At 37.7% G+C, this 26666-nt stretch overlaps 1 protein-coding gene across 1 annotated transcript in view; it reads left to right on the top strand.

Annotated features, from left to right (window-relative positions):
• The window catches only part of LOC111503873 (sodium channel protein 60E), a 331231-nt gene that overhangs the window by 294950 nt on the left and 9615 nt on the right, over positions 1-26666 (top strand). The window contains exons 16-26 of the mRNA XM_074186486.1: positions 2849-3014; positions 3485-3600; positions 6085-6250; positions 9443-9728; positions 10536-10851; positions 15669-15944; positions 17550-17654; positions 17735-17926; positions 17976-18264; positions 21135-21328; positions 26129-26604. Of these exons, the coding sequence (XP_074042587.1) occupies positions 2849-3014; positions 3485-3600; positions 6085-6250; positions 9443-9728; positions 10536-10851; positions 15669-15944; positions 17550-17654; positions 17735-17926; positions 17976-18264; positions 21135-21328; positions 26129-26604 (2582 nt within the window). The remainder of the gene's footprint in view (positions 1-2848; positions 3015-3484; positions 3601-6084; positions 6251-9442; positions 9729-10535; positions 10852-15668; positions 15945-17549; positions 17655-17734; positions 17927-17975; positions 18265-21134; positions 21329-26128; positions 26605-26666) is intronic.

The following is a 26666-nucleotide window of genomic DNA, read 5'->3' as shown; positions in this document are numbered from 1 at the left end:
TTTATAGTACGTTATTTAATGAATGAGGGCAAGAAATTGAAGTGCTAATTAGGTGCTCACTAGATAAATAATAGTAAATCTAATAGTAATTCTAGTGGTTTTCCATAATGCCCCATAGGCATTATGGAAAACCACTATGACTGATGGACTGAGTTCTTACAGTACGTTCCTCGATTAGTAAGGGCATGAGAATAAAGTGCTAATTAGGTGCTCATTAGATATTCATAGTAAATCTAGATTCTATAATTCATATGGGGCTTATGGACCCAATAACTATTATTAAAAAAATGTTTATAATGTGTTTTTTCTGTTAACCAGCTATCGCACCCCTACGAACGATAACACTCAAAAATCGAAACTTGTGCGAGCTAAGAACTAACGAGGTCTTACCTTTCAACGTGTGATTCCTAACACGAGTTGGACGATAGCAAGTGAAAATTGTGCGTTCAGTCTGGGGCTTCAGACCATCGACTCACACATCGGCCGATTGACTGAGTGAACAAAGCATCCACGTTGAACCGCCCGGCTACCGACCAGTCGGTCGTACTGTAAGAATTCAGTCCATCAGTTATAGTGTTTTTCCATAATGCCCTAGAGGCATTATTTTAATTTACCGTATGTTTCCAGGATGTCAATTTCAACCATTTATTCTGCTCGTTATTTGCGAATAGTCGCAATATCTCGTGAAAAAAATTGATTGTTTTGCACAAAAATTGCAAATTTTCAACTCATGTCTGGCCAAATACAGGCCAAACTGGGAGAAATTTTGATACAAGGTACCACGAACATGTCATTTCGGATAAAAAATCATTAATGTACGAACATCTTCAAAATTCGAAACATAAAATAGATGAAGATAATGTAAAGATCCTACACACATGCGAAAAAGGGAAAATGATGAATCTGTTGGAATCTATGGAAATAAACAGGTCAAAGAAAAATCACAATTCTATTGTCCTCAACGAACAACTTGATTTAAATAATAGTCCTCTCCTGAACATATAATCCAGATCCCAAAACCTACATTATATTGAAAGCTTTGTTATATTCATGGATTTTACAGGTATATGAAACACAGGTACCGGGTATCAGGTATATCAAATCATTTATGATAGAATAAGCAACATAGGTATAAATTACTCAGATTTAAATCTAATCAGTTAGTTTTGAAAATGGTATAATAGCCGAAACCGGTCAACAATAAAGAAATATAGTGGAAAATAGACAAAAGTCTGTTTTTAGTGTATCCCTAATATCCAAACATGTTTGCCATGTTCTAACAACATTCCCAATGGAATGTTGGAAACTATGTCAAAGCGTTTTGTAATAACTTTACTTGTGATGCACTGTTTGCAACCTTTGGTGTAGTAATGACTATCACTGGAGTTTTTTCCCAACACCAAATCGTTATTTCAACAACTCAACATGTGTTTCGATCACCAAGTGATAATATTCAAGAGAATGATCAAACTGTTAGTATAGTGACTTTTTCTGTCTCGCAAATGAAACAGCAAAATGTTGCGTAACCAAGCTGAAGTCCAAACAAAAACTAAATAATTTAAAATCGCCACAAATTTAGAAGCATTTCAACTGTATTTGATTTTTCCAAGAAGTATCCCATATTTTCATTAGTCTCTTTCATATCAGAACCACGAGCAACCGGCACTGAAGAGATTTCGTTTCTGTTATACAGCAACACTGCTTTCAAACTAGTTTTTGAGGATTCATTGAGCAATCGCCAGTGACTTAGATTATTATCAAAATTCAATAAATTCATCACAACAGAAATTTTATTACAATAGACTAAAACATCTGCTTTAATCGTCACGATGTCGAAAATAACAAACTTTCGTATCAGAAGAAAGTAATTTTCAATCGTTTAATCTAGACTCCAAAAGGTCAGTCTTTTTTTAGACAGATACAAATCACGAACTAGATCGTTTAAATCACTTCGTATCAATAAGTACGGTTTTTTTTTAAGTTTGCGATCCATAACTTCGGTCACAATCTTCATGTTCCTCATGCTAACCTAGGACAAGTTTCAGACAGTAATCTCGACTTTCTGGTCGATTTGGAGGCTTCGGCACCTGCAGTTTGGCACTATGTAGAATGGGTCTGTTGGCCAAAGACAAGTTTGGAGACACTGAATAGTATATTTGGACTTCGTTGTAATGTCTTTTTTTGAGTCAAACAACAATAGCAATTACATACATGGTCCTTTGATCCCATCCTAATTATTGGTATACTAAATGGCAAATGTCTAGGTTCTTGTTCAACCCAACCTAGTAGGAGTCTCACACATGTTACACAACATTTATGTGGGACCCAAGATTCACCTTGATGCTGCACAGAAAATCCAAGATAATCTAAATAGCACCGTTCAATTAATGGAGTGAAAATTCGAAGCTGTTGGGGTTATTAGAACACTTCCATGGCATATTTACCATATGTAGCCAACGAAAATAAAATGTATGATAGTTGATACAATAGTTATACAGCCGCCTAAATGATGTTTTTCAAATACAATAATTAACTTTGGACATATATCAACCAGTACGTTTCTGTAAAATCAGAATACTGTTGAAGAGACGACTACTGCAGTTTTCCCAGCGTTTCCCTACATCTAATACACATAACCCGTCACTGTATATATCTGCTAATAATTCATCATACTTCCCGTTGATCTCATTATAAATCATCGCCCTTAGATATGCAACAATATATCAGACAGTCTATAATCCCCAAACGATCTATCTTCATCTTTTTCGATTAGTATAAAATGCACTCCTGTCGCATCCAACAACCATTTTTGAATAGCCTCATTATTAACATCTTCTGCATTATTCAGGAAGTTGGCGATGAATCCAAATTAGCACAGAGTTTTCAAAGGATACGTGATCTGGTACGCAAGCGCCGAATGGCTGAACAGGATCAGAACGAAAACAACTCTCGTCTGGAGCAAATAGTCCGGGAGGTCATGCAGAGACATGCTGAAGAGGAGGCATTCAGAAATGGTGAGTAGCGAAATGATTCATTAGACGATTTAAAAAATCGCAAGATGAATTTTATTAGCACGATGATGCACTTCAAATTGAATGCGGTATACCGCAGGGCACATTTCTTGGACCGGTACTATTGTCGCCTTATATTGGTAACTTAGTTTTATATAAACTATAACATCTGCCTATAGTGATGAAACAATTGATGTTAAAGAAATTATTGAACTGATCATGTCATTACCCTGGAAGTTGTCTGCAGGTCCCGATGGAATCCCGCTATTCTTAAGTGATAAATGCATTTTTACCCTGGCCAAACCCATTCATATCATATTCAACACTTCTTTGAAATTTTCCAACTTTCCAGATTATTGGAAAAACATATCATATGACCGAATTATAATATGAATCTTTTTCCAGATTGAAGCAAGTAATATCAGGTTATAATGTATAGTACAAATTTTATTGAATTTGTGTGTTTTTTTCAGCAGAGAAATCAGCGAGATCAGTGCAACAGATTGGATTCCCAAGAGACAAACGCAGTTACCAGGAAGCCATGAATAGGCCGATTTCCATAATTAGTTACGAACCTCCTGAATATCAGGTAGAAACCGCTGCAGGTTATACTCGTACTTGACTTTTTGTTTACCCCTTCTTAATTGTGACTTGCTTGAACGTTTTTCAGAATAAATTCGCAGTTAAAATTGCGTCACAAATAATGTGTTCCTAATAGTTTTGGACAAACTGCATGCAAGACTGAAAAATAACAGTCAGCCATACAAATCAATAGATTCTGAATATATTAACAAAAAATTCATTCATATCAACGGTCAATATGTAGAAAATGTATAGGAAATTGAAGAAATAGGTATGATTATTGAACATCCATACAATATTAAAAAATTAAGATTGCGAATCAATTTATCTGGAGGGATCAATAGAAAACGTTTTACTGGACAAAAAAACTGCGCATGAAAATATAATACACTTACATTTTCATTACTGTTCATCAATTTGAATTTTGATAACTGACATCAGAAAAATTTGAAAATTTCCACTAGAAGACAAATATTGAACTATAAAACTATAAAAAGATCAGCTGAAAAATAACAATTATATTAAGCAAAAAAACTGAATTCACAATGAAGTAAAATACAAGCAACAATTGGAAATTGAACAATTGACATGAAATGAAAATTAAAATTGAAAGATTTCTAGCCAAGTTACTTCACGACGTTTCGATTGTTAGTATCCACAATCGTCTTCGGGTGATAACTGGACTTATTCCTTCGAAAGATGACCATTAATAGGTCATTCAAGTGCTTTCACCTTTTCCCTATTCCCTCTCACCGCTTCATTGGTTTTAGCGGGAGCTGACCGTTTGACGGCAGTTGGCCGTTTTCCGCTTGATTGTAGGTTTCCGTATGTTGCGTATCTCTACGCTAGCTTGACTATATGCGTTGTTGGACAACATATATACGGCTTCTTTAATTTTTCTCCTGAACCAGTGTTCTTTCCTGTGGATGATTTCAGCTTGAAACCACTTGATGTTATGTTAATGAGTCCAAACATGTTTTGATATTCCTGATTTGCTGGTTTCTCCTCGCTGTGTGTGTTACTTGTGCTCGATAATGCGAACTTTCGATGGCCTCTTAGTTTCACCGATGTAGGATTCTCCACACTCGCAGGGTATTCGGTAAATGCAACTCTTAGAATTTCAGTCTGTGTTTGGTTGCCTGGTTTTCCTGAGGCTGCTGCGGATAGTGTTTCCCGATCTGAAATAGGTTCTGATGTTATACACCATTACTTTAGAGTAACCATTTCGTTGAAGGTCATTTTTAATGATGCCTCATTCCTTCTCGACACCTTCCTTTATATTACAGACCCAGGAAGCACGGTCTACTAGACTCTTGATGATTCCTCTCTCACTCGATTGATGTTGGCTGAATTACTGTTTCAGAAACTGTCCCGTGTGAGTGGGTTTTCGGTATACAGATGTTTCCCATTTAGGTCTAACGTTGTTGATGTGCTTCAGGAAGGTATCTAGTTCTGTATGGTTCCATATTATGGGGGTGTCGTCAACGTATCTCTTGTGATCTTCTTGTGGGCTTTTTTAATGGCCAGAATGTTGGCTTGTCCTTTCTGAACAACCTCTTCGATCTTCTGTTCGTAGATATCAGTATCCATCACAATAGTATCATTTCCCTCATCTGCATATAGGATATTGATGGTGTTATCTCTACGTAGACCGCTCAGAGCTCTTCGTTCTTCATTGCTGATGTTAGATGTTGGAACTGGTTCTTGATCTAGCTGTTCTCTGATTTCTCCATCTAAATTCTTCTGCCTCGATCTGATCAATAAGGGAACTGTTGGTTCCACTGTAGTTTTTTAGCTAATCTTATTGATATTATTGAGTCCTCCAGGGATTTAAATCATTTTATATCATATCATGGAAGTCCGAACAAATGAAATGCAACATGAAACATTGTAAACCACCTTCAAACACCATTAATGACATTGAAGAGAAATACAAACGTGAGTCGTCGACAACATAAGATATGTTTTCACAGAATAATTGATAACGTCTGACGAACTTTATAAAATTCACCCTAAATCATATGGACTTTTTACTATTAGTGAATTCCAAATATTAAAGCAATTTTTCTTGAAGAGGTTTGGTTGTCCGGAGAAGTGATCACGTCGTTCAATTTCCATTAGTTTTTTGACTTATATCGGATGCACAAATTCATGACGCATGTGTATTCTTTCATCGAACCGACTATAAAGCCTTTTTCAGGCTCTAGTCCACAGTTTCTTCCAATAACGACTAGAGACCCAACGGGCAACGGTACTAATATTTTTTTTAAATATTTCACGTACATTATTGTAATGAAATAAAAATATTTTCCTAGATTATTTTAATTTTCCTAAAGGAAAAATATATCAACAGAGCAATTATTGAATTGAAATAGATAAAGTTCTTTGTCGTTGAGGTGAAGATATCGTTCACTGCTCAATATTTCACACAGACAAAATAATTTTTCACTATGTTTGCGACAATATGTTGAAAATACATATTTTCTCATAGGAAAAACCACCTGAAAGTGAAAAAAGTAACAGGAGCTCCAAACTCTACTCTAGTTTATTGACCACATCTGAAGAAAGTGGAACACCAACGACTGAGAAGAAGAAGAATGACACAAAACGTCTTTGCAACATGTCTTCTGAATTAGGAACGACGAATAGCAGCAAAGGTGAGTATATTTATTGTATTTCTCTGTAATTGATTTTATTCTAAAGAGTTGAACATTTCATATTGATTTTTCTGAAACTGTTACATCTTTCAACGTTTTGTTTGAGCTGCTACACTCAGATGCAAAAAACGTCCATTTTAAAAAGTTTAAAAGTCGTCATTTTGAATGACTTTTAAATTTTTATCCCGATTCACGTCAAATAGATTCCTGATGAGGCCCAATTTACATGCATTATACGAGGGAAAACAAAGTTAGATTTCTAACAACTTTGTTTAAAACACCCTGTATACAGCTTTTGGATAACACACAAAGCCATCACGTATGCAAGCTTGATTCATTCCTTATGCACTGTTCTTTCATTCATTTTGATAGCAACATTCGCTTCAGATTTATGAATTATTGAATAAATCAATGCATTTTCTCTACGTATTCGTCATATGCAACTAACACCGTTAGTTCGGGCCTTATTAGGAAATCTGTTTGATGTGAAATAATCTGGGATTAATGTTATCATTTATTTTACTCATTTTCGAAATATCTGCGTATTGTATTATCTTTATTATCCCAAGAAACAATGAATGTTTATGAATAGTGATTGACTGAATCAACTCAAGATACAAATATAATAAAATAATGAAATATGGAATAAGAGAACACAAGTAATTGATATTAACAGTGAATTTAATAATGAAATTATAAATAATTGAATAAAAAATGCACAAGATGAATAATCAATATGAGTCTATTAGATGAGTCTAGCTATATGAAAATCATACATTCCTGTCTTTTTTTCTTCAATTCATTAATTACTTCTCCAATAGATTTTTTGATTTGAGAGCAGTTTTAGATTTTTTTATTTCTTCAGGAATTATATTTTATATAATAATTCCATCATGATAAATTGATTTCTGTCCAAAATTAGATTTGAAATTACTAACTGATAATAATTTTGTTTGTCTAGTATTATAACTATGAACATTATTGATTTCTATGAAATTTATATTTGAAATGTTTTATTCATTTGTTATTGAATGAATGAACGACAAATTTTTTGTTTGTATAGTGTGTTCAAATCTAGTAATTTTCTGTTTATATAAATTCACCGTCGGTTCTGAGTACGATAATTTATATATGCATTCAATAGTTTTATTTTGTAAAGATTTCAAAGGTTTTATTGTTGATTCATTGGCTGAGCACCAAATAGAAATTAGATAATAAATTAGGTTAGATTAGGTTAGGTCTAAAGTCAGTGGGTCTATTCGACCCTCCACCGCTACCCAGAAGGGTTTATTATGGCTCACACCTATTTACAGTCGACCAAATAAACCCAGCTTCTGAACGAAGCTGACTAGTTTGTATGGTGAGTGGTCTTTCAAATCAGATGGTGAGAACCCGGCTCTGCTGAACTCTAAAAACTCGATTCAGTCCCCAGCGGAGCAAGCACAAAATATATGCTCTGCTGTTTCATCATTTTCCAAACAGAGGCGACAGACACTGTCTTCCGACAGTCCAAGTCTCTGCATATGTTGATTCAAATGACAGTGATCCGTAAGAGCCTGTTAGACATCGTAGTTCACTTTGGAGTGAGCCAATCTTGGAAGATTCTGCCAGAAGTCCATAAATATTCATGCCATCCAGGTGTTGAATGTTTGTTTGACGAAGCCTAAAGCGAGGCCAATGACAGGTTCTAATCCAAGAAATCTGCTTGCAGCATCCTCCTTTGCAAGGGAGTAAGCAGCTTCATTGCTTTTCAGGCCAGCATGGCCAGGAATCCAGACCAGAGACAATCTGTTAAGGTCATTTCCAGAATGCTATGACTTCCAGTGTCAACCAACAGTCTGTTGCACTCTGCATTAAATTGATTTGTGCAATGGCAATGTGCACAAATCTGTATGCAGTTCATCTAGCCTCTCTCTCCAGAAGAATGTGGAAGGGGGTAGATCTAGAAGGATCTACAAGGCCGCTGACGATGTGGCACTGATGGCACCACTGATAGGCATTAAGCCTGTCACTGTAAGCCAGAGAGCTTCGCTTAGGCCGTTTTCTGTAAAGCCTTCGGCCATCAGGCAATTGCACCATAAGTAATCATTGATCTGACAATCATCACATAAATCCAATAGATTTGTTCGGGACCTAAACCCCAAGTTTTACCACAAATCCTTCGACATATCCATAGAGACAGTCTGGCTTTGTGTAAAACTTTTTCCAAGTTAGCGTTCCAGGTGAGTCTTTTATCAAGGAAAATGCCAAGATATTTCACCTCCGTTTCAAATGGAATGACCTCACCATTGAGGGAAAGTGGCGTTTGATCGTCATCAAATTTTTTTCTCCTGGTGAAAAGAATTAACACAGTTTTGCTGGGGTTGACAGACATCTGATCCCTCAGGCACCAACTGTGAACATCGTCCAACGTGCTTTGGAGGATATTACAAGCTACCTTTCCCGACGTGGACCTTGCCAGGATGACAAGGTCATCTGCATAAGCTTGCAGATCAACTTTTCTTCTGTCGAGGGCATCAAGCAGACTATCCATCAGGCGCAACCACAGAACTGGAGATAGTACCCCACCTTGAGGGCAGCCTCTGATGACCCTGAACTTAATGGCCTCTCCTGAAGTGTCGTATTTGCAGTTCTGTTTACAAGCGTGGTATAAATCCAGCCAGTTAAGGTCGATTCTATACCTTTCCTAGCCAGAGAGAATCCTATAGATTTAGGTAGTGCATTGTCAAATGCTATCAAGAAATACAGCAACAACAATCTCCTTGTTGTCAAGGGATTGGGAGATTTTCTCTACAAGGTTGTTTAATGCTAAATCTGTCGATTTGCCAGTTTGATAAGCATACTGGTGGTTATTCAGGGGGATGCATATAATGGTACCTTCCTTATCTGTTCGTTTAGTATTCACTCAAGTCCTTTCAACAGGAAGGATGTTAGGCTGATTGGTCGTAACGACCAAAACATATAAGATTGAAATAAATATTTTACAAAAATTTAAGAGGAATATAGTTCCACATTTTGAATAAAATACCATTTTTTTCAATATCATAATTTAAAAATTATTCAAGATCAAATTTGTTGACATTTCATAGTGGCCGTTTTTCATGCACCTGAGAGTAGAAAACTTTTAGAGAATCTAGGGAATCTATGATGGATATCATTGCGTGATTCATTTTCGTGATTCGATTTTTCCAGATGAAACTACAAATCTGATCGCAAAAAGCAATAACCGCACTTCAACCGAGTCCGAAAACGAAGATGCTAACGACGGAAGAAAGAAAATCTGTGATAAAAATAACGAAGCAAGGGGTGGTGATATGCCTTGGCAGACGTTGGTTTCGTACGTAGACGAACTAACCGTGGGAGGAAGGAGGAACTCCAAAGGACAATACATTGACGGAATGGGGACTTTTCCGGGGTTTGGAAAGAAGAAGCCCCCCAGGGCAGCACCCGATTGTTTCCCTTCAAATTTTTATGAAAGGTAGGATTTGAAAACGATTAAATTGTTAGTGATCATGAATTTGCGGCTCATTGAAATTCAGACCTCTGTGACCTACGTATTATACTCATAATTGCGTTTCTCAAGAATAGAGTACTAGCGATATCAAGTTCAGAAATGAATGTAGTAGGCGAAATATTTTGAAAAACGATTGGAAAAAATGTGAAATGAAATGAAATGAAAATGTGAAGTTTGCGATGGTCAGGTCCTATCTCCCTGAGCCCAGATTAATTCAGGAGGGCGCGCCAGCATTATCAACCAACGACCACTATCCACACCGTGGGGTGAGTGATCATGGAGTCCAGATTCTCTCCGAACTCTCATCAGGAGCTGAAAACTCCACGACTATTATCGTCTTGCTCCGGTGGTCAAGAAGGACTACATCAGGCTTAGTAGCTTGTATGTCTCGTGTCTCGTCAATTCCGTAAGAGTGCCGCAGATGGTAATAAAGCATTCTTAGGGCCGCGTTATGTCGATGGATATAGGCAGACCGCATATACTGGACATGCTTATAGCAAGTGTATTAGGGTATCGTGGCAGGCCCTGCACCTGTGTCAGGAATCTGTATACCCATCACGCGACTGCGGTAGACTAAGGTGTTGAACACACCATTCTGGCATGCCATGAGGAACTCCTCAGTTTCCGACTTCAGACCGCTCGACCTGAAAAAAGCGAACGTCTGGCGCTTTCATTGGCAAGCGCCTGACTCTCAGAAAAATCAGAATTTCTAACCTTACAATGTTTGATTCGTTCAGTCCATGGTTTCACTGAATTGTCTTTCTATTTCAGGTGTACCTGTTTGAATAGATGTACGGAAACGAAAATAGGCCAAAAATGGATAAACCTGAGAAAATTAATTTTGAGCGTTGTTGACACATCAGGATTCGAATGGTTTATACTGGTGTTGATATTCGCATCGAGTGTCACCTTGTGTTTCGAAGACATTCACCTGGACGAAAATCCAGATTTGAAAAGTGTACTCTACTGGACGAATCTAGCCTTCTCGATAATATTCATAATCGAAATGTTCCTAAAATGGATTGCCTTGGGATTCTACGAATACTTTACCAGTTTTTGGACGCTGCTGGATTTTTTAATAGTGTTCGTGAGTATTATGTTCTTACTATACTAAGTCAAATATTATTTTCTTTTGAATAAATAGAAAAAAACGAGTCTTTTCTAAATAACTTGCAATGATAGGTGCCAATAACTTCAATTCTTCTATATTTTTGTTATTAGATCAATTGATAAAACGTTTTGAGTTGTTTTATTATAGATCAGAACATTATTGTAAATACGTGTTCCTCCTGAATAAAAATTGTATCACTAACATTTTAATAAACATCGTACAACCTTGAAAAGCTGTGTTTTCCCTCGGAAGTCAAGCACTCAAATAACTTTTCTTACAAAAAATTATTTTTTCAAATGATGAAAGGGGACCAGACAGTCTTTTTCTCAAAACGATTCTTAGAGATCGTCCCCCACCTGCTGAGTGTACTCTGCCCTTTTTTAAAAAAGAACAGAAATGAAAAGTTTCTACCAATCTACTATACAGGGTGTTCCAAACAAAAAGAATCGAAACCAATTCATTGCACATGTTTTCAACCTCTTCACTTCCATTATTCGGAGAGGCGAAATTTGACCCTCCAATCTAAAATGACGATCTCTCAGTTGATAGTTCACCGATTTGTCATTTTTCAATGTTATACAAATGAAATGTTATATGTTAATCACGAGTCAACAAAATAAAGTTATCAAAATGAGTCTAATGACTGTTCGAGGAGACATACAAATTAAAAAAATGAATATTTCGTAATAAAATTTTGAAACATTCTGCTCTCTCAACGTTTCTACACAACTAATGTCGCCATACAGAGGATAGTCTTAATTCATCCAGCAGTAGGACTATACTGAAATCAAACGAGTAGATTACAAACAGTCCGGTTTTGAAATATAACCTTTCATCAGTGCAAGAAAGATTCACCTAAACAGAAGTATGCCTGGATTGCAACTGACTTGGAACATTCTCTTTGACGCAGTTTAATATATACAATCAAGCCACGTTTGAAGTTAGTCGAGTTCCAGGTGCACTGCTGTTTGGATTGAATTCTGCTGTGAAGGAAACTTTGGGAAAGGTGACGTGACTGACGCCCCAGTTGGAACATTCAAAAATCCTTTCTCAATGCAAGCCTACAATATAAAACGGACGAATCCTTTCTAAGTGCGCATTTAGGATCTAAGAAGCACCTATATACCAAACTTTAGCTTCCTAGGACTTACCAGTACGGAGAAACAGAGATGAATGAGTAAGTGTCAAGTGAGTCACTTTCGCATTTCATTCAGGAATCCACACGAGCAGTAGCGAAAACAATTTCCTCTTGAGCAGGTCCTTCAATTAACCTGAGCCTACAGCGGTAATGAACATTGACTAAACGACCCCCACTGTCTTCCCTGTAACAAAGTATCAAAAGAAAGAGCTTCTCAGTTATCCAGCCCTTGAGCTAAGTTTACAGGAGAGATGGAAGTTGATCAAACAACTTCAACTGTCTTTCCTGTAACACATAAAACTTGAACAAACCTAGCAGGCTCCCACTGAATTGAGAAAAATTTACCATGATCTGAATCCTTGGAGAGGATTATTCTACACTAACAAAGTCAGGTTCCTTCAGCAGAACTATTCTGTACCTGCCCCGCCGCGAACTGCAACAGGTTGTCATCATTTGGCAGAGTTCCACTATTGCCATCTGACCTGAGCCACAATAAACCCCTAACAGGTTGCAGACTCATTTTAGACCTGTCTATCTACCTACACAAGTAGTGGTATCTGAATCTGTAGAGTAAGGAGGGTGAGTGTAGGTCCACAGCACTTAGGCCACATGTAACCTATTGTACATCCTCCCGAGGTGTTGTCCTCCTAGGTCCATCCTGTCCTAGGTCCATCCTGTCCTTTCCAGGAAGGTGGACAGGTCACTGGGAGACATCTCCTTTATATCGGCAGGTGTAGGCCAAGACTCGCCGAATACACAGTCTCTCATTGACGATAACTCTGGACATTCGCATAGGACATGCCTGAGAGTTCCATCTTCCTGTTCACACATCCTGCATAGAGGTGTGTCCACTAGCCCTATATTGTGGAGGTGTTTCCTTAGTTGACAGTGGCCAGTCAGAAATCCTACTATTAAGCATAGATTTTTCCTGGTCATCGCCAGATATTTCTTCGGCGCCAGCTTCCCAGGGTCGCCCAGGGTGATCCTGGCATGATTGCATCCTTTGATTTCATCCCATCCCATCTCTTCAGGGATTGAGCATGGATGTGACATTTAATCCACATCGAGACAATGTTATTATCTACTGAGGCTTTGGTTAAATCTTGGTGGCACTCCAATACTAGCCACGAGGTAACGCATTGTCTGTTCAAGGCTAATAGGGCTCATCTGCTTATCTGTTACGTTTCTACCAGAAATTCCTTTCCTGGTTATTACTATTGTGGTGATTGAGGTACCTGCCAGTTCTGTTTGAACCACGCTTGCGTTTTTTCCTATTCTCTACCTAATCCTTAAGCTTAGTGATTTGAAATACACCCCAAATCCTGAGCCTTCTTTGGTTTTTGAGCCGTCTGTATATATGCGTACTGCATTTGTAGCATCTGTCTCTGTGTTCTGTTTAACTGTTTCTGCTTTACAAACCTGGGTTAAATTGCATCACTTGTTACCTGCAGCAGAGGTTGCGCAGAAAGCGCTTCTTGCCATAGACTCAGCCTCAATTATGAGGCCGCACCAGCCGTGCGCAATCGTAACATGGCCGTTAACGCAACCTCCTTAACGTACAGGTCCAGAGGGGCCAGACCAGTAATTGATTCCATTGCCGCGGATGGTGTTGTCCTCATGGCTCCTGTGGTGTTTGAACAAGCCAATCGCTGTATTTGATATAAGTTTTGGATGGCCGTTTCTTGTAGAACTTTCGGTCTCTATGCAATGGCTCCGTACGTTAACATAGGTCTTATTATTGCAGTGTAGATCCAGGTGATCACACGGGGTAAAAGACCCCATGCACGTCCCATTATCCTCCGACATTGCTCATAAGCCACATATGCTCTTTATCCTTTACTCTGTAGGTGAGAGTTCTATGTTAGTTTACTGTCAAGGATAGTACCAAGGTATTTCACCTCTTCAGAGAAGTTTGCTTTTGAAGATTTCGGGAGGTTTTAAGCCCGATAAACTTCTTTTCCTGGTGAAAAGGACCATCTCAGCCTTCTTGGGATTGATCGACAGTGAGTGTTCCTTACACCGCGAACTGCATCAGGTTTTCATCGTTCGGCAGAGTCTTACTATTGCCAGCTAACCTGAGCCACAATAAACCCCTTACGGGTTGCAGAGTCATTTTAGACCTGCCTATCTACCTACACAAGTAGTGGTAAGCGAAGTAAAACTGAAAGCTCGAACTTGCTCCAGCAGAATATCACTGGGATATTTCCTCCCACTTACTGTAGTCTGAAGGATTTACCATGGATGTTATTACTACCAAAAGTGAAGCAAAATCAAACAACAACTCTTCCTTATTTTCTCATTCTACTATTATTGTAGAGCAAAGACTGGCAACTATATGTGAACTCTCTTAATTGGTTACATCCATTGGAGTGTGAATATACACCCTCGAAAGAAATAAATCTTCAGCAGATTTGCATTTTATCAGGGGGGTTTGATGGGACATTAACCATCAACACAAAGACTGGAACTTGATACAGAGTGACCCTTATGTTTGTTTCATTAATATTTAAAAAATCCCCAATTTGAAGACCTGTAAAACTCACCGATATCCTGTTGAGGTAAAGTCACACAGTTAGAGGTTAGTATGATTTTCCTGATGAGCCTATTCCAATGGTAACGAGTCATAATAATCAAATTGAACTGACTGTATGAATTTTTGAAATCATAAATGGGGCGATGAACAATTTTGCTTACTAACTTTTTTTTCAACGAGTGTTAAAAATTTTGTTTTTCTGTTTCTATACCATAAAGAGGTTTCATTTGAAGCAGTTTTGAACATTCTGAAGCCTTTCAGCTGTAATATTTCGAAGATACCCCTTTTTGGTCACAATATTTATTGATATAGACTTGTAACCATTACCATTATATTACTTTCAAATATATCCTCATAAAAAAAGGGCCAACAACATAGTCGCCATAAATTTCAGCTCTCGAATTTTGTTTTTCAGGATCTTATACGTATGAGTTTTTGAAAGACCAATACCGACAATTATGATCAACATTCTTCTTCAGAATAAATAGGTGTGGTACAGAATATTCGGGTTTTATATTTTTCAATCACTGCAGAACTCGCGAAATTGCTAGAAATTGTAAAAATCATTGTCACTTCGTGCACAAGATGAGCTTCATATGGCTGAAATGTATGGAATTTTGAAATTTTTTGAATGCTCTTGAGGCTATGTCAGAAAAAATAAATAATTGACTGATACTCAACGTAGGATCAATAGTAACGTGACCAAAATCAGCAAATTCTATAACTTCGGTTCCCATGTTTCATTTTGGGATTTCCCCCTTCATTTGTCATCCATTGTATCTCACTTGCTTTCATCAGCATAATTATTTGGATTTTGTTCATTGAAAAACTATGCTGTAATACTAGCGCACCTACCGTTTCCATAACGGTCGAAGTTGAAATATCGGTACTGGTTCAACAATTGAATAAACCACTGTGAGCAGATGTAGAAGCCAAAATCGCGAGACCCCTAACCGCATTCAAGATTCAATAGTTGGACCTGTACCTCCAGAGAGGATGGAAGTGATAAGGCTTGAAATATGTATGCATCAAAGATTCCTCCTTAAAAAAAAACAACCAATCCGAAGTATCAGCATTTTCCAACTTTCGAAGTATTCAGTATCATATCAGTAAACTTTTCAGGTGTCGTTATTCAGTTTGTTGATAGAAGAAAACGAAAACTTGAAAGTGCTTCGCTCGTTGAGGACTCTGAGGGCGCTCAGGCCTCTGCGAGCCATAAGCAGGTGGCAAGGGATGAGGATCGTGGTGAACGCCCTCATGTACGCCATTCCGAGCATCTTCAACGTCCTGCTGGTGTGCCTTGTATTCTGGCTGATATTTTCCATCATGGGCGTTCAGTTTTTCAGCGGGAAGTTTTATAAATGCGTCGATGACGAAGGCGAAAGGCTAGATATAAGTGTAAGTGGTGTTTTTATTAATATGTTCGAACCTTGTGAAACACTTTTAGTGTTTCTCCATTCAAGAGTATAAAAAATGCAAATGAATAGAGGTAGTTAAATTGCATCTACTTGGAATGTGAAGGCAGTGATATCTCTCCCTACAAAGGGGTGGTAGGCTGAACCAGAATGCATTGCTGGGTTCAACTGTCTTCAGAGGAAAATCCTGAAGAGGGACATCCCATCTAAAAGAAACAATATCTAGAGGATCGAAACAAGACTCTGCCACGGATCATTCTGGGGAGCCTCGTTTATCTTTGGTTGAGTCTTCTGATGATCCCATAAATGACGTTTACTCAGGCTTGAACTTTGAGAACAGTTGAGTCCAGCAGTGCATTCGTGATTCAGCCTATCATCACTGATGATACCTATAGCGGGTCGAAACAATGTTTTCTTGTGTTAGATCCATTCAAGCATCTGGAATGCAAGGCATTTCGTTCTCCAGCATCACAATGTTATAGTTTGGGGAGCTCAAATAGGGGGAGCTCATATAGATATATTAAAAAACTATTTGAGTGTTCGTTGAAGTTATTGATTCTGAAAAATTATAAAAATTGTAATATTTCCTGTAAAAAAGGCAACAAATGCTATTGAAATTATTTCAACAAACATTCTTCCAAAAATGGAATGAAGTTCGTTTTTCCAAATGGATTTAATATCCAGCGATTCAAATCCAATGTGAATTGCTAGTTTCGCACAGCCACCGCTCTGAGAGCGACTTGAATTTTTTCCTGTAGTGCTTGTGTTTTCTCCTGTTTTCTCCACAAACCTATGTATCCATAGACATTTTTGTTTCGAGGTGATAAGCAGGCATATTATTCTGAAACTTTATATGTTGAAAAATTTTTTTGGTTCCTTATAAATCCATTTCAAATGATCATTTCAAGTAACTCATCATCAAGAGTAATATATTACAATACATAATGAAATTTGGAAGAATCATGAAATACAAATCAATTCAGAGAACTAAGATTATGAAAAAAAGGAAAAAAAATCACCTTAAAGGTGCTGCTTCGTTCCCTCCTATTCATAAAAGAGGACATATGCCTCATCACTCACAAGTGATTTTGGCGAAATTTTGAACACGTGTGAATCGTTGTATTCATACCGCGTGCCACTATATGGGTACAATACATTACAATATGCTGTGTAATGGATTTGAAAGTGCATATAGATTATAACGACAAGGAGCCACATTGTCTGCTGCATAATTGCTCATATGTAATCCATCTGAATTAAAATAATGGAAACCTCCAATTTGCTTCTGAATCTTTCCGTTGGATAGAATATTTTCAAATGAATTACTAAAATACGGGGAAACTTATAGATTGGTAAGGACTTTGTACATTTTCTTCTTTGCTTGCACCTCGAATATATTGGTTTTTCATCAAAAGTTACTGATGAGTGTCCACAGTGTGTGAATAGGGGGAACTTTTTCTCATTTTGAACAACTTACAATAGGCAAAGCGCACAGCAGCAGATGACTGCAATTTTCATCTTTGTATATTCTTCAAAAATACTATTTTAGCTCAATTTTTGCTGTTCGTACTACTGTGATCATTTTCAGGTTGTAGAGAATAAATGGGAGTGTGAAAACCAGAACTACACGTGGATGAACTCCAAAATATCTTTCGATCACGTGGGAGTGGCTTACCTGGCGTTATTTCAAGTTGTAAGTACTTAAACATATTATATCACAATCAATTCGTATTTTCGGGAACAAATAATATTATTGTGAAACATTTTTTCAAGGCAACCTTCGAAGGATGGATGGAGGTCATGGCAGATGCAGTGGATGCGAGAGGGGTAGATTTGCAGCCACAAAGGGAGGCAAACCTTTACGCCTACATTTATTTCGTTATTTTCATAGTTTGCGGTTCCTTCTTCACTCTCAACCTATTCATTGGAGTCATCATTGACAATTTCAACATGCTGAAGAAGAAGGTAAGACCGATGAAGTTGTCACGCTTTCGCTAACCGCTTCCTATTGCAGTATGAAGGCGGAGTGTTAGAAATGTTCCTGACCGAAAGCCAGAAACATTATTACACGGCGATGAAGAAACTTGGCAGAAAGAAGCCGCAGAAAGTGATAAAGAGACCTATGAATCAGTTCTTGGCTATGTTCTACGACTTGTCGAACTCTAGGCGTTTCGAAATCGCCATTTTTGTGTTGATTTTTTTGAACATGTTGAGTATGGGAATAGAACATTACGGACAACCGCATTCTGTTTTCTTCGTTTTAGAAGTCAGCAATGCGTTTTTCACTACTGTTTTCAGTTTAGGTAAGTGTTTCTGTTAGAAATCAAATCACTTAGTAAGCGGATCCCATATTATGACTAGAACTTGACTGTTGCTGTAACCCAAAACAAACGTGAATTTAAAAATTACAAAGAGCACGACAGTTTTTGTTTCGAGTGGTTTGAATGTTGAATTTGAAACTTCCAAAACTTCACCAGCGGTTACACAAAGTTGGCGAGACAACACGCGTCTCGTGTCCAATTGCAGAGCGGCCAACAGGCCATTTACGCCCGCAGTGCGGCAAATAGCCCCCAAATTACGGCGTATCCATCACACTTATCAAAGCATGCTGCTGACCACCAAACAACCCTGCTCTGATAGAATAGTCACTAGTGAGGAGAGCGAGAAGTATCGCAAAAACCTTAAGCTCCGCGGTAAACCTTTCCACTCATTTTGAAAGCCTCCGCGTGTTGTGGATAATCTGTTAGCCGCTGAACAAGTGGAGTCCTTCTGGAAGGACATTAATGAATGCTTACCACCACTCAACTCAGATACTCCAACCCTAGCGCATTTCGAAGCTTTCAACAGTCTGAGCTCAAAGAACTACACATCCCGATAACCGTGGTTGACATTCGAAGATCCCTTGGGGGTTTCAATAAGTTTTCTCTCCGGGCTAAGATGGGCTTATCAGTTATTGGTGGAAAAAACTACCAAACACCCATCGCCATCTGGCCAGAGTTTCCAACTTATGGCTAGACGGAGATCAGTGAGGGACATACCGTATCGTTTTATCGTTTCCTGAAAATCACAAACAGACAACATGCTCAAAATACTAACCACATTTGAACGAGTATTCGAACGGATATATGAGCAAAGAGGATCCAAGAGAGGCGTCGGTGTATTTTAGGAGAATCTGCTCATCGATAGATGTGTAACACAGGACTCAATACAGTATCTACAGTGTCTGTATCTGTAGAGTAGACAGGGTTAGTGTAGGCCCACAGAACTTAAGCCACATGTGATCCATTGTACATCCTCCCTAGGAATTGTCCTCCAAGGTCATCGTCCATCCTGTACTTTCCAGGATTTCCAGGAAGGTGGACAGATCACTAGGAGACATTTTTATATCGACAGGAGTCGGCAATGCAATTACCTTCACTCCTGCCGTGTCCTTCAACCCACCTCAGGATGATGTTGATTATCTACCGAGGCTCTAGCTAAATCTTGGTGGCACTCTAGTACTAGCCCTGAGGTAACACTCAATACAGTATAAACGTAACCTTTGTGTGACTTGGATTGATTACCGCAAAAACTTGGGTACAACATCTCATGAACTCATCGTGCATTTGCTCAGATGCCTTGCGTTGCCTTGAACACCCTAGAAGGGGTGTATTTCAGGGCGAGTCCCCCAGTCCCCTTATTTTCTGCATCTTAGAAATAATAGAGGGTATAACTGTGGTACCCCCGGAAACCGGAAACTTAAGATCACTGGTTTGTTTTATAAGGATGATCCGAAACTTCATGCCACTGCAGGAAAGGATCCCCATCAGCCGTTGAGGGTGATGGAAGTGTACATGCATTCAATCGGTATGATAGTTGGGATAGAAAAATGTTCAACGATCAATTTCAAAGTAGGATGCCAGGATTACGCTTATGAAGCTCATAGTTGGAAGTATCCTGCACCATCTGGATGCCAGAGAGACGTATACTAACCTTGGGGTAGAATACAACACTCACAAGAGGTAACAGCAGCATATAACTCTTCGCGGCAAGTATCAGCATAAACTCCAGATCTGTCTATTAATTTGGAATTGTGAATTGGACTCGGAAAGATCTGTAATAACTCAACGTGAAGATCTGAAAAATGTTGAATCTTGATTGAAGTTTGCATCTGAAATGTCGGTTCAACGGTTGTTTTTCTCCCGACAACAGGATAGCAGTGGACTTCGGAGTGTAGAGTATCTACATGATTCCCTTTTCTGCATAGTCCGTGACAATGAGAGAGCAGGAATTGGAGCATTTCTCTTTAAGATAGCTGGTTGAGTGGCTCATGAACTCGGTTCAGTTTTCGAATGAGGTGATCACAACTCTGTCACTGAATTGAAACCTGTTTAGCAAAAGGCCCCACGAAAGCCGCAGAGATAACTTCACTCCTTCAACACAACAAAAAAGCAATTGAACCTTTTCACATATAGTCGGTGAGCATACTTGAAGACTGGCTATGAATCAAAACATATGAAGGAACACTATATGTGAAAAGTTTTCTTTCCTTATACGAGGAATTGGGCAAATTTCGGATATGCATTTGGTTACCTCGTTCACAGGCAGATGGGGCGATGACAAACCTGTTATTTGTCGTCCGCTTCAGCTTAGTTCGATGAATAATACTCTGAAGGAATTCGATTTTCAATTAGGAAATAATCGACTTCATGTTGATGATAGACACTACCATGCACTGACGAGTGGCCAAACAGCCCGAAACCGGTCTGCAAGTGTGTTCCACCGATTGAAAATCTATTGCGGCAGCATAGATGTAGGGAGTTGAGACTGGCCTGAACGACTTGTTTCTTCAGATGATTTCATTTGAACCTTGGCAATATTCAACTATATAGTCCATTGTAATGTGCTCAGCTCAACTAGCACTTTCTAGCTTTGATTCATTTTATTTTCATATGTTGATGATCATGTATTCCTTGTTTATGTATTTTATGGCTTTACCTTTTCAAATTTGTATTTTTTATATGACTATATGGCAACAGTGGCATATTTCCATTAATATTTCTCGACATACATTATATGACTTGACATAAATGTTAATTCAATATTGTGGTAAGGTACTCTCCACTACTCTAGTCAATAAATTCTGCCAACCATATTAAAACAAATACTCACAACTTTGAAAAATGTGTTTCAGAAGCGATAGTGAAAATAATAGGACTACGTTATCATTACTTCACCGTTCCATGGAATGTTTTCGACTTCTTGTTGGTTTTGGCTTCCATTCTTGGCATTCTCATGGAAGACATCATGATAGACTTTCCTGTTTCCCCAACCCTTCTTCGAGTAGTTAGAGTTTTTAGGATAGGAAGAATTTTACGATTAATTAAGGTGAGATTTATTAATAACAATAAATGAATTATTTGAATAGCATTTTTGTGGAATAATGAGTATTTCTGAATATTGAGGTTACTATAATTTGAAAAAATATCAAGCGCACTGGTGAATCCACGATATCGTACAAGATCAAGAACACAAATTTCTGTTGAAACCCTTCGATGATGTTTTTACCCATGTGATTTTGAAAATTGAGTTTCTGGAATAACTTCCAAACTGAACAGGTCTCGTTAACAAGAATGGACCAAGAAAAACACATCTAAGCTCAAAGTGTGACGCTACATGTGACTATTATAAGAATGAAAATCTACATCTCGTATAGAAAATGTGTGCATTGCACTTTTCAGAAAGATAGTAAATAATTTTCGACCGAATCACAGGAATTGTTGAAAAAATTATTGAAAATATAACATAATTAAATTTGAGTGTCATTTTGAAACTGAAGTGGTAGTTGAATCATCATAATGTGATTAATGTGAAAATGAAAGAATTTTAAATTATAAAAATAGTTTGTAAATGCAAGTTTCCATGTAAGATACAGTCCTTCATGGAGTTCAAGAAACCTCGTTAATATCACATGTTACATACTAAGTTAATATACATTATATCAGGTTTTTTCAAAAGTTTCTTTCATGTTCAAGGTTGGACCCCACATAGACCTAGAAAAAGCTCAATTGTCACACTTTCATCCATTGTTCTCATTTCTCTTTACATATGTCAGTAACACTTAGACTAATTTTATCTTATTGTGAACTGGCAAGCAACACGATGATATGATTAGTAACTGAAAATGAGTTGTAATAATTCATTTACCAAAAAATTATTTGTAAAATAGAGCCTAGTTAGCAAGCGAATGTTCAAAACATTTTCTTATTTCAATGTCCATTGAATCTTCAAAGAGAATATTCAAGTAACACATCACTGTGAGATTTTCATTGGACACTTCACAAAGCCGCAACACGTGTTTCGCTGTACAATAGCTTCCTTAGGCGTCTGAAGAGCACGTGCCTGTGATGGCAGAAAAACTAGGCGTCAGCTTTCATTCTGTTTTGATGGTTTAAAGCGTATTGGAAAGGTCAAAGATGGCTGGGTGCTCTTCGATTTGAAAGATCGACAGAAATTGTAATTTTCTCTTTGCTAAATTGGTTAAGGTTTTCGCGGCCGAGAGATTCTGTGTAACTATCTCCATTCGGGTTTGAAGGACGTCGTAGTTTGGAACTGCATCCTAACGATAGTTGCACACACACACCGATTTTGGATGGCCAGTATAAAATCAGCTGATATTTTATTGGTAGCAGGTGCTTGCACACTCACCGGATTTTTATCGGTCAAACAATCAGTTGCTTTGTTGTCGTAATTAGCACGCACTACCAAAACGAAGTTAATGCGTATTAACTACAATTCCACCGAGCATTCGAGACTGGAATGGTCGGTAAAAAACCGGTGAGTATGCAAGAGTGTATTTAGTCATGTACGCCACTACTTCCCGGTACTGTCGGCGATACGGTGGCAGTGGACAGCTGCTCACCGGTATTTTACCGGCGACGATCACCGGTCGGCGTGTGTGCCAGGTCCTGTTCCCACATGTGGTTCACTATTGGAATTTGGACGACCGGTACAAAGTCGGCCGTCCAAAATCGGTGTGTGTGCAACTAGCGTAACGCTAGTTGCACACACACACACACACACTAGTTGTTTATGGATTTCTATGGCTTCCCGTACAAGCCGACTGTGGTATCCATGATCGGGGGCAAGTAGTTTCACAATTCCAAACAGTATCGTGTGATCTCCTTGACTAAGTGCGTGTTCCGGTACTGCCGATTTGCCTATTTGATCTAATCTACAGTTTCTCCGATGTTCATTCAGCCTTGTACCCATGGATCTTTTGGTGGTATCTATATAAACTTTTTCGCAGGTGTATGGTATACGATATACCCCCGCAGATGATAGGGGATCTCTTTTGACTTTCGCAGATCTTGGACACATAAAGTGTACCGGTTTTCCTTTGTTCCTGTTCAGTCTCCATGGTGAACTTGATGCTAGGGTGTTGAGCATTTATGTGGTCAAAAATATAAATAAATAATAAAAAACTTTCAGAACTCATTGCTACAGCCATGAGTCAGCTATTAGCAGTATCCTACCCTGTCCAAAGACACTTTATAGTGTCTTTATCCGATTTTCTTCGGAATCTTCTGACAAACCGGTTTTTTTTAATTTTAACCAATTTTCTTCATTACCTAATTTGAATATTTCTCTTCACTTTCAATACTACCACTCGCTGACCTTCCCAAATAAGAACCCCCATGCGTCTTCTGTCTACCATAAATGTATCTCCATTTGTATTTATCGTTTCATATCCATCGGATTAATAACATAACCTATAACCAACGATTATGGACATACAGGATTGCTTACTTAGATATATCGCCACGTTTGTTTTTTGAACATTTTTAAATTAAATTCAGGTAAAAATTGAAAATATTCACATTTTTGTAAATAATAGCAATAATTGTCTAACCATTAACTAACCTTGTAATTTTTAGTTAAAATGCCTGGTCGTATTTGTGCAGTGTCAACTTGCAAAAGCAATCAGTTGGCTTTAAAGAAAAGTGGTGTTACTGATGTAATATTTCACTCTTATCCTATTTGTCGCTGCAAAAAAGGGGATAAATTCACTCTCAACATTGGATTTTCTCAAATTAGAAGCCGTGGTCCAAATGAAATTGAAATTTACGCAGACACGATTTTAGAGCAGACAATAGGATCAAATTGCAGTAGCTCATTTTCATCTAGTAGTTCTGATATTTCTACCAGCATTCCTTCAACTTCAATTACGAATATTCCAGAAATAACAGAGATCTTTTCAGAATATATTGCTGGATACTTTGCTAAAAAGCATAAAAATGATCTACCTAGTTTGGGCGATTATACTTATAAAATAAAAGCAGAAGATCATAATTATAATATACCTTCTTAGGTCCAGCAACTTTCATTGGGAGGTCTTATTAAACCCACATATAATTGGTTAGAATAAATTAAAAAGTGAAACAAGCTTTCCGAAAAACATCATTTGAATGGATTTAGAAAAGAGCCAGGAGTTGTTAAAACTCTTTAAAAAAAATTGCAAAAAGGAAAGATTTTCCTTTAAATATTATTTTTGAATTTTGCAAACTGAGAACAATTATCAGAATGAAATATAATAACTCAAGAGCCGATGAAAATAGGTCACAAAAAAAATTTAAACAATTCTGATAATAGAAAAATAATCGAAAATTAAATAAAGTAATACATGAGTCCTTTAAATTTATTTTTCTACATTCATGCAAAAAAAAATTACATAAAATATATTTAGTGGATAAAGTAGTTCTTTTTTGCTCTAGTGTAGTATTATAATATATTAAATTGTAGATTTATCAATTTCATCATTTAGGGAACAAAGTTCCATATCTAAATTTCTCATTTTCTTGATAAAAATAAAAACCGTACCATGTATTTTCTGTCAGATAAATAAAAAAGTTGTTACACCTGTAAACAATTTAATACTTATATATTTTTTATATATATATATCAAGCGTTTATTATCAAAGATGGAACAAAACGTTATAAATTTTTTTAGATAATACTATTATCTAAAACAAAGTTCGTTACCAAATTTTTGAGAGAGTTACAGTCTTCATGAAAATAATAAAAAACTGATGAAACCTCTTACTTTTAAAAAGGGCAAAATAGCTCGCCCTATCATCCACAAAAGAAAAATTTTCACTTAGTATTAATACATTTATTTTAACTATTTAATCCTATATAAAAATAATATATTAATAAGGGATTCACATGAAATTTGTTTATTTTAATTTTAAAACGTGCTAGTTGTATTGGTTTTGAATGCATTCGAATCACAAAATATAATTGTAATTTTGGAATAATGGTGAGTTTCAACGTTTTTGTTTATCACGATCATACAGAATAACTCTTCCTGTCATTTCGACCGCAAATTTTGTGCCGACTGTGTATTTTAGAGTCATCTTTGATGTTCATCATGTATTATATCCGTCTTTCCTTTCATCCTTCACAATTACATCTCTTCACCTCGAAGTTTTGGAGATTCTCGTTCCTCGATCTTGGTCTTATGGTCATATGGTCAATTGTTGATGTGGATCCTTTCTTCCTTGGTTGTGCTACATACATCGACAGATTTTATTATTTTATTCATTCTGGGTAGGTTGCATGTTCTAACTTGTCAATTACACGATTTATTGAACTAGGCACTATGCCCCCTACTACACATATCACTATTCTTTTTTCCATTACGATTGTATTATATTGAAGTTCTTTATTCTTCCCAGCATGTCTTTCGAGGGTTTCGACCAGTGTAAACATGTTTCGAACAGTATAAACATGCATGCTTGTATATGTATGTATTGTTACGTTTTTTCCTGTGGGTTGACCAATAATTGACTACACTGAACAATAATCAAACTTAACTTTATTCCACACTTCAAATAAAACTTATTCGAATGTCTATCGCCTTACTAGATCGCTTCGCGTACCACACTGTAACTTCCACTTGACTGTCTTGATGGGCGAGTGGATTGCGCTTATATTTGGCAATCGCAGGCGCCGGAGCATTCCTCGGACTCCCATCCACATCTAGAACGGCATCGAACATCGTACATTCGCGCGCTCTTAGCTACGTCACAATTGGTTTATGGCTACCAGTGGCGGCCAGCGTTATTTTCATCAGGGCATGATTTACAACAGTATATACATCGTTATCATTATCATTAATATTTGCAGGCTGCCAAGGGTATCAGAAAACTCCTGTTCGCTCTGATAGTCTCTCTACCGGCGCTCTTCAATATCGGCGCCCTGCTCGCCCTCATCACCTTCATCTACGCCATCATCGGGATGTTTCTCTTCGGCCACGTCCGGCAGCAGGGGGCGCTCGACGACATGGTGAACTTTCAAACGTTTGGCAGGTCGATGCACCTCCTTTTCCGCCTCATCACCTCGGCGGGGTGGAACGACGTCCTAGAATCTCTCATGATCGAGTACCCGGACTGCGATCCCCACTACAGGAATCAGAGCAATGGCGATTGCGGATACCCGCTGCTGGCCATAATATACTTCACGAGCTTTATCATCATCAATTACATGATAGTTATCAATATGTATATAGCGATTATTCTTGAGAATTTCAACCAAGCTCACCAGGAGGAGGAGATCGGCATCGTCGAGGACGATCTGGAGATGTTCTACATTCGGTGGAGCAAGTGAGTATTATACTTGATTGTTCCAAGCCAGGTATTTATAAGAACTATAATCCAAGATTGAA

Source organism: Leptinotarsa decemlineata, unplaced genomic scaffold (genome assembly GCF_025532065.1).
Source record: "Leptinotarsa decemlineata unplaced genomic scaffold, Ldec_3_MD MMD2_tig00078422_RagTag_RagTag, whole genome shotgun sequence".
Classification (NCBI taxonomy): Eukaryota; Metazoa; Arthropoda; class Insecta; order Coleoptera; family Chrysomelidae; genus Leptinotarsa; species Leptinotarsa decemlineata.
This window is presented reverse-complemented; position numbering and strand designations above follow the sequence as displayed.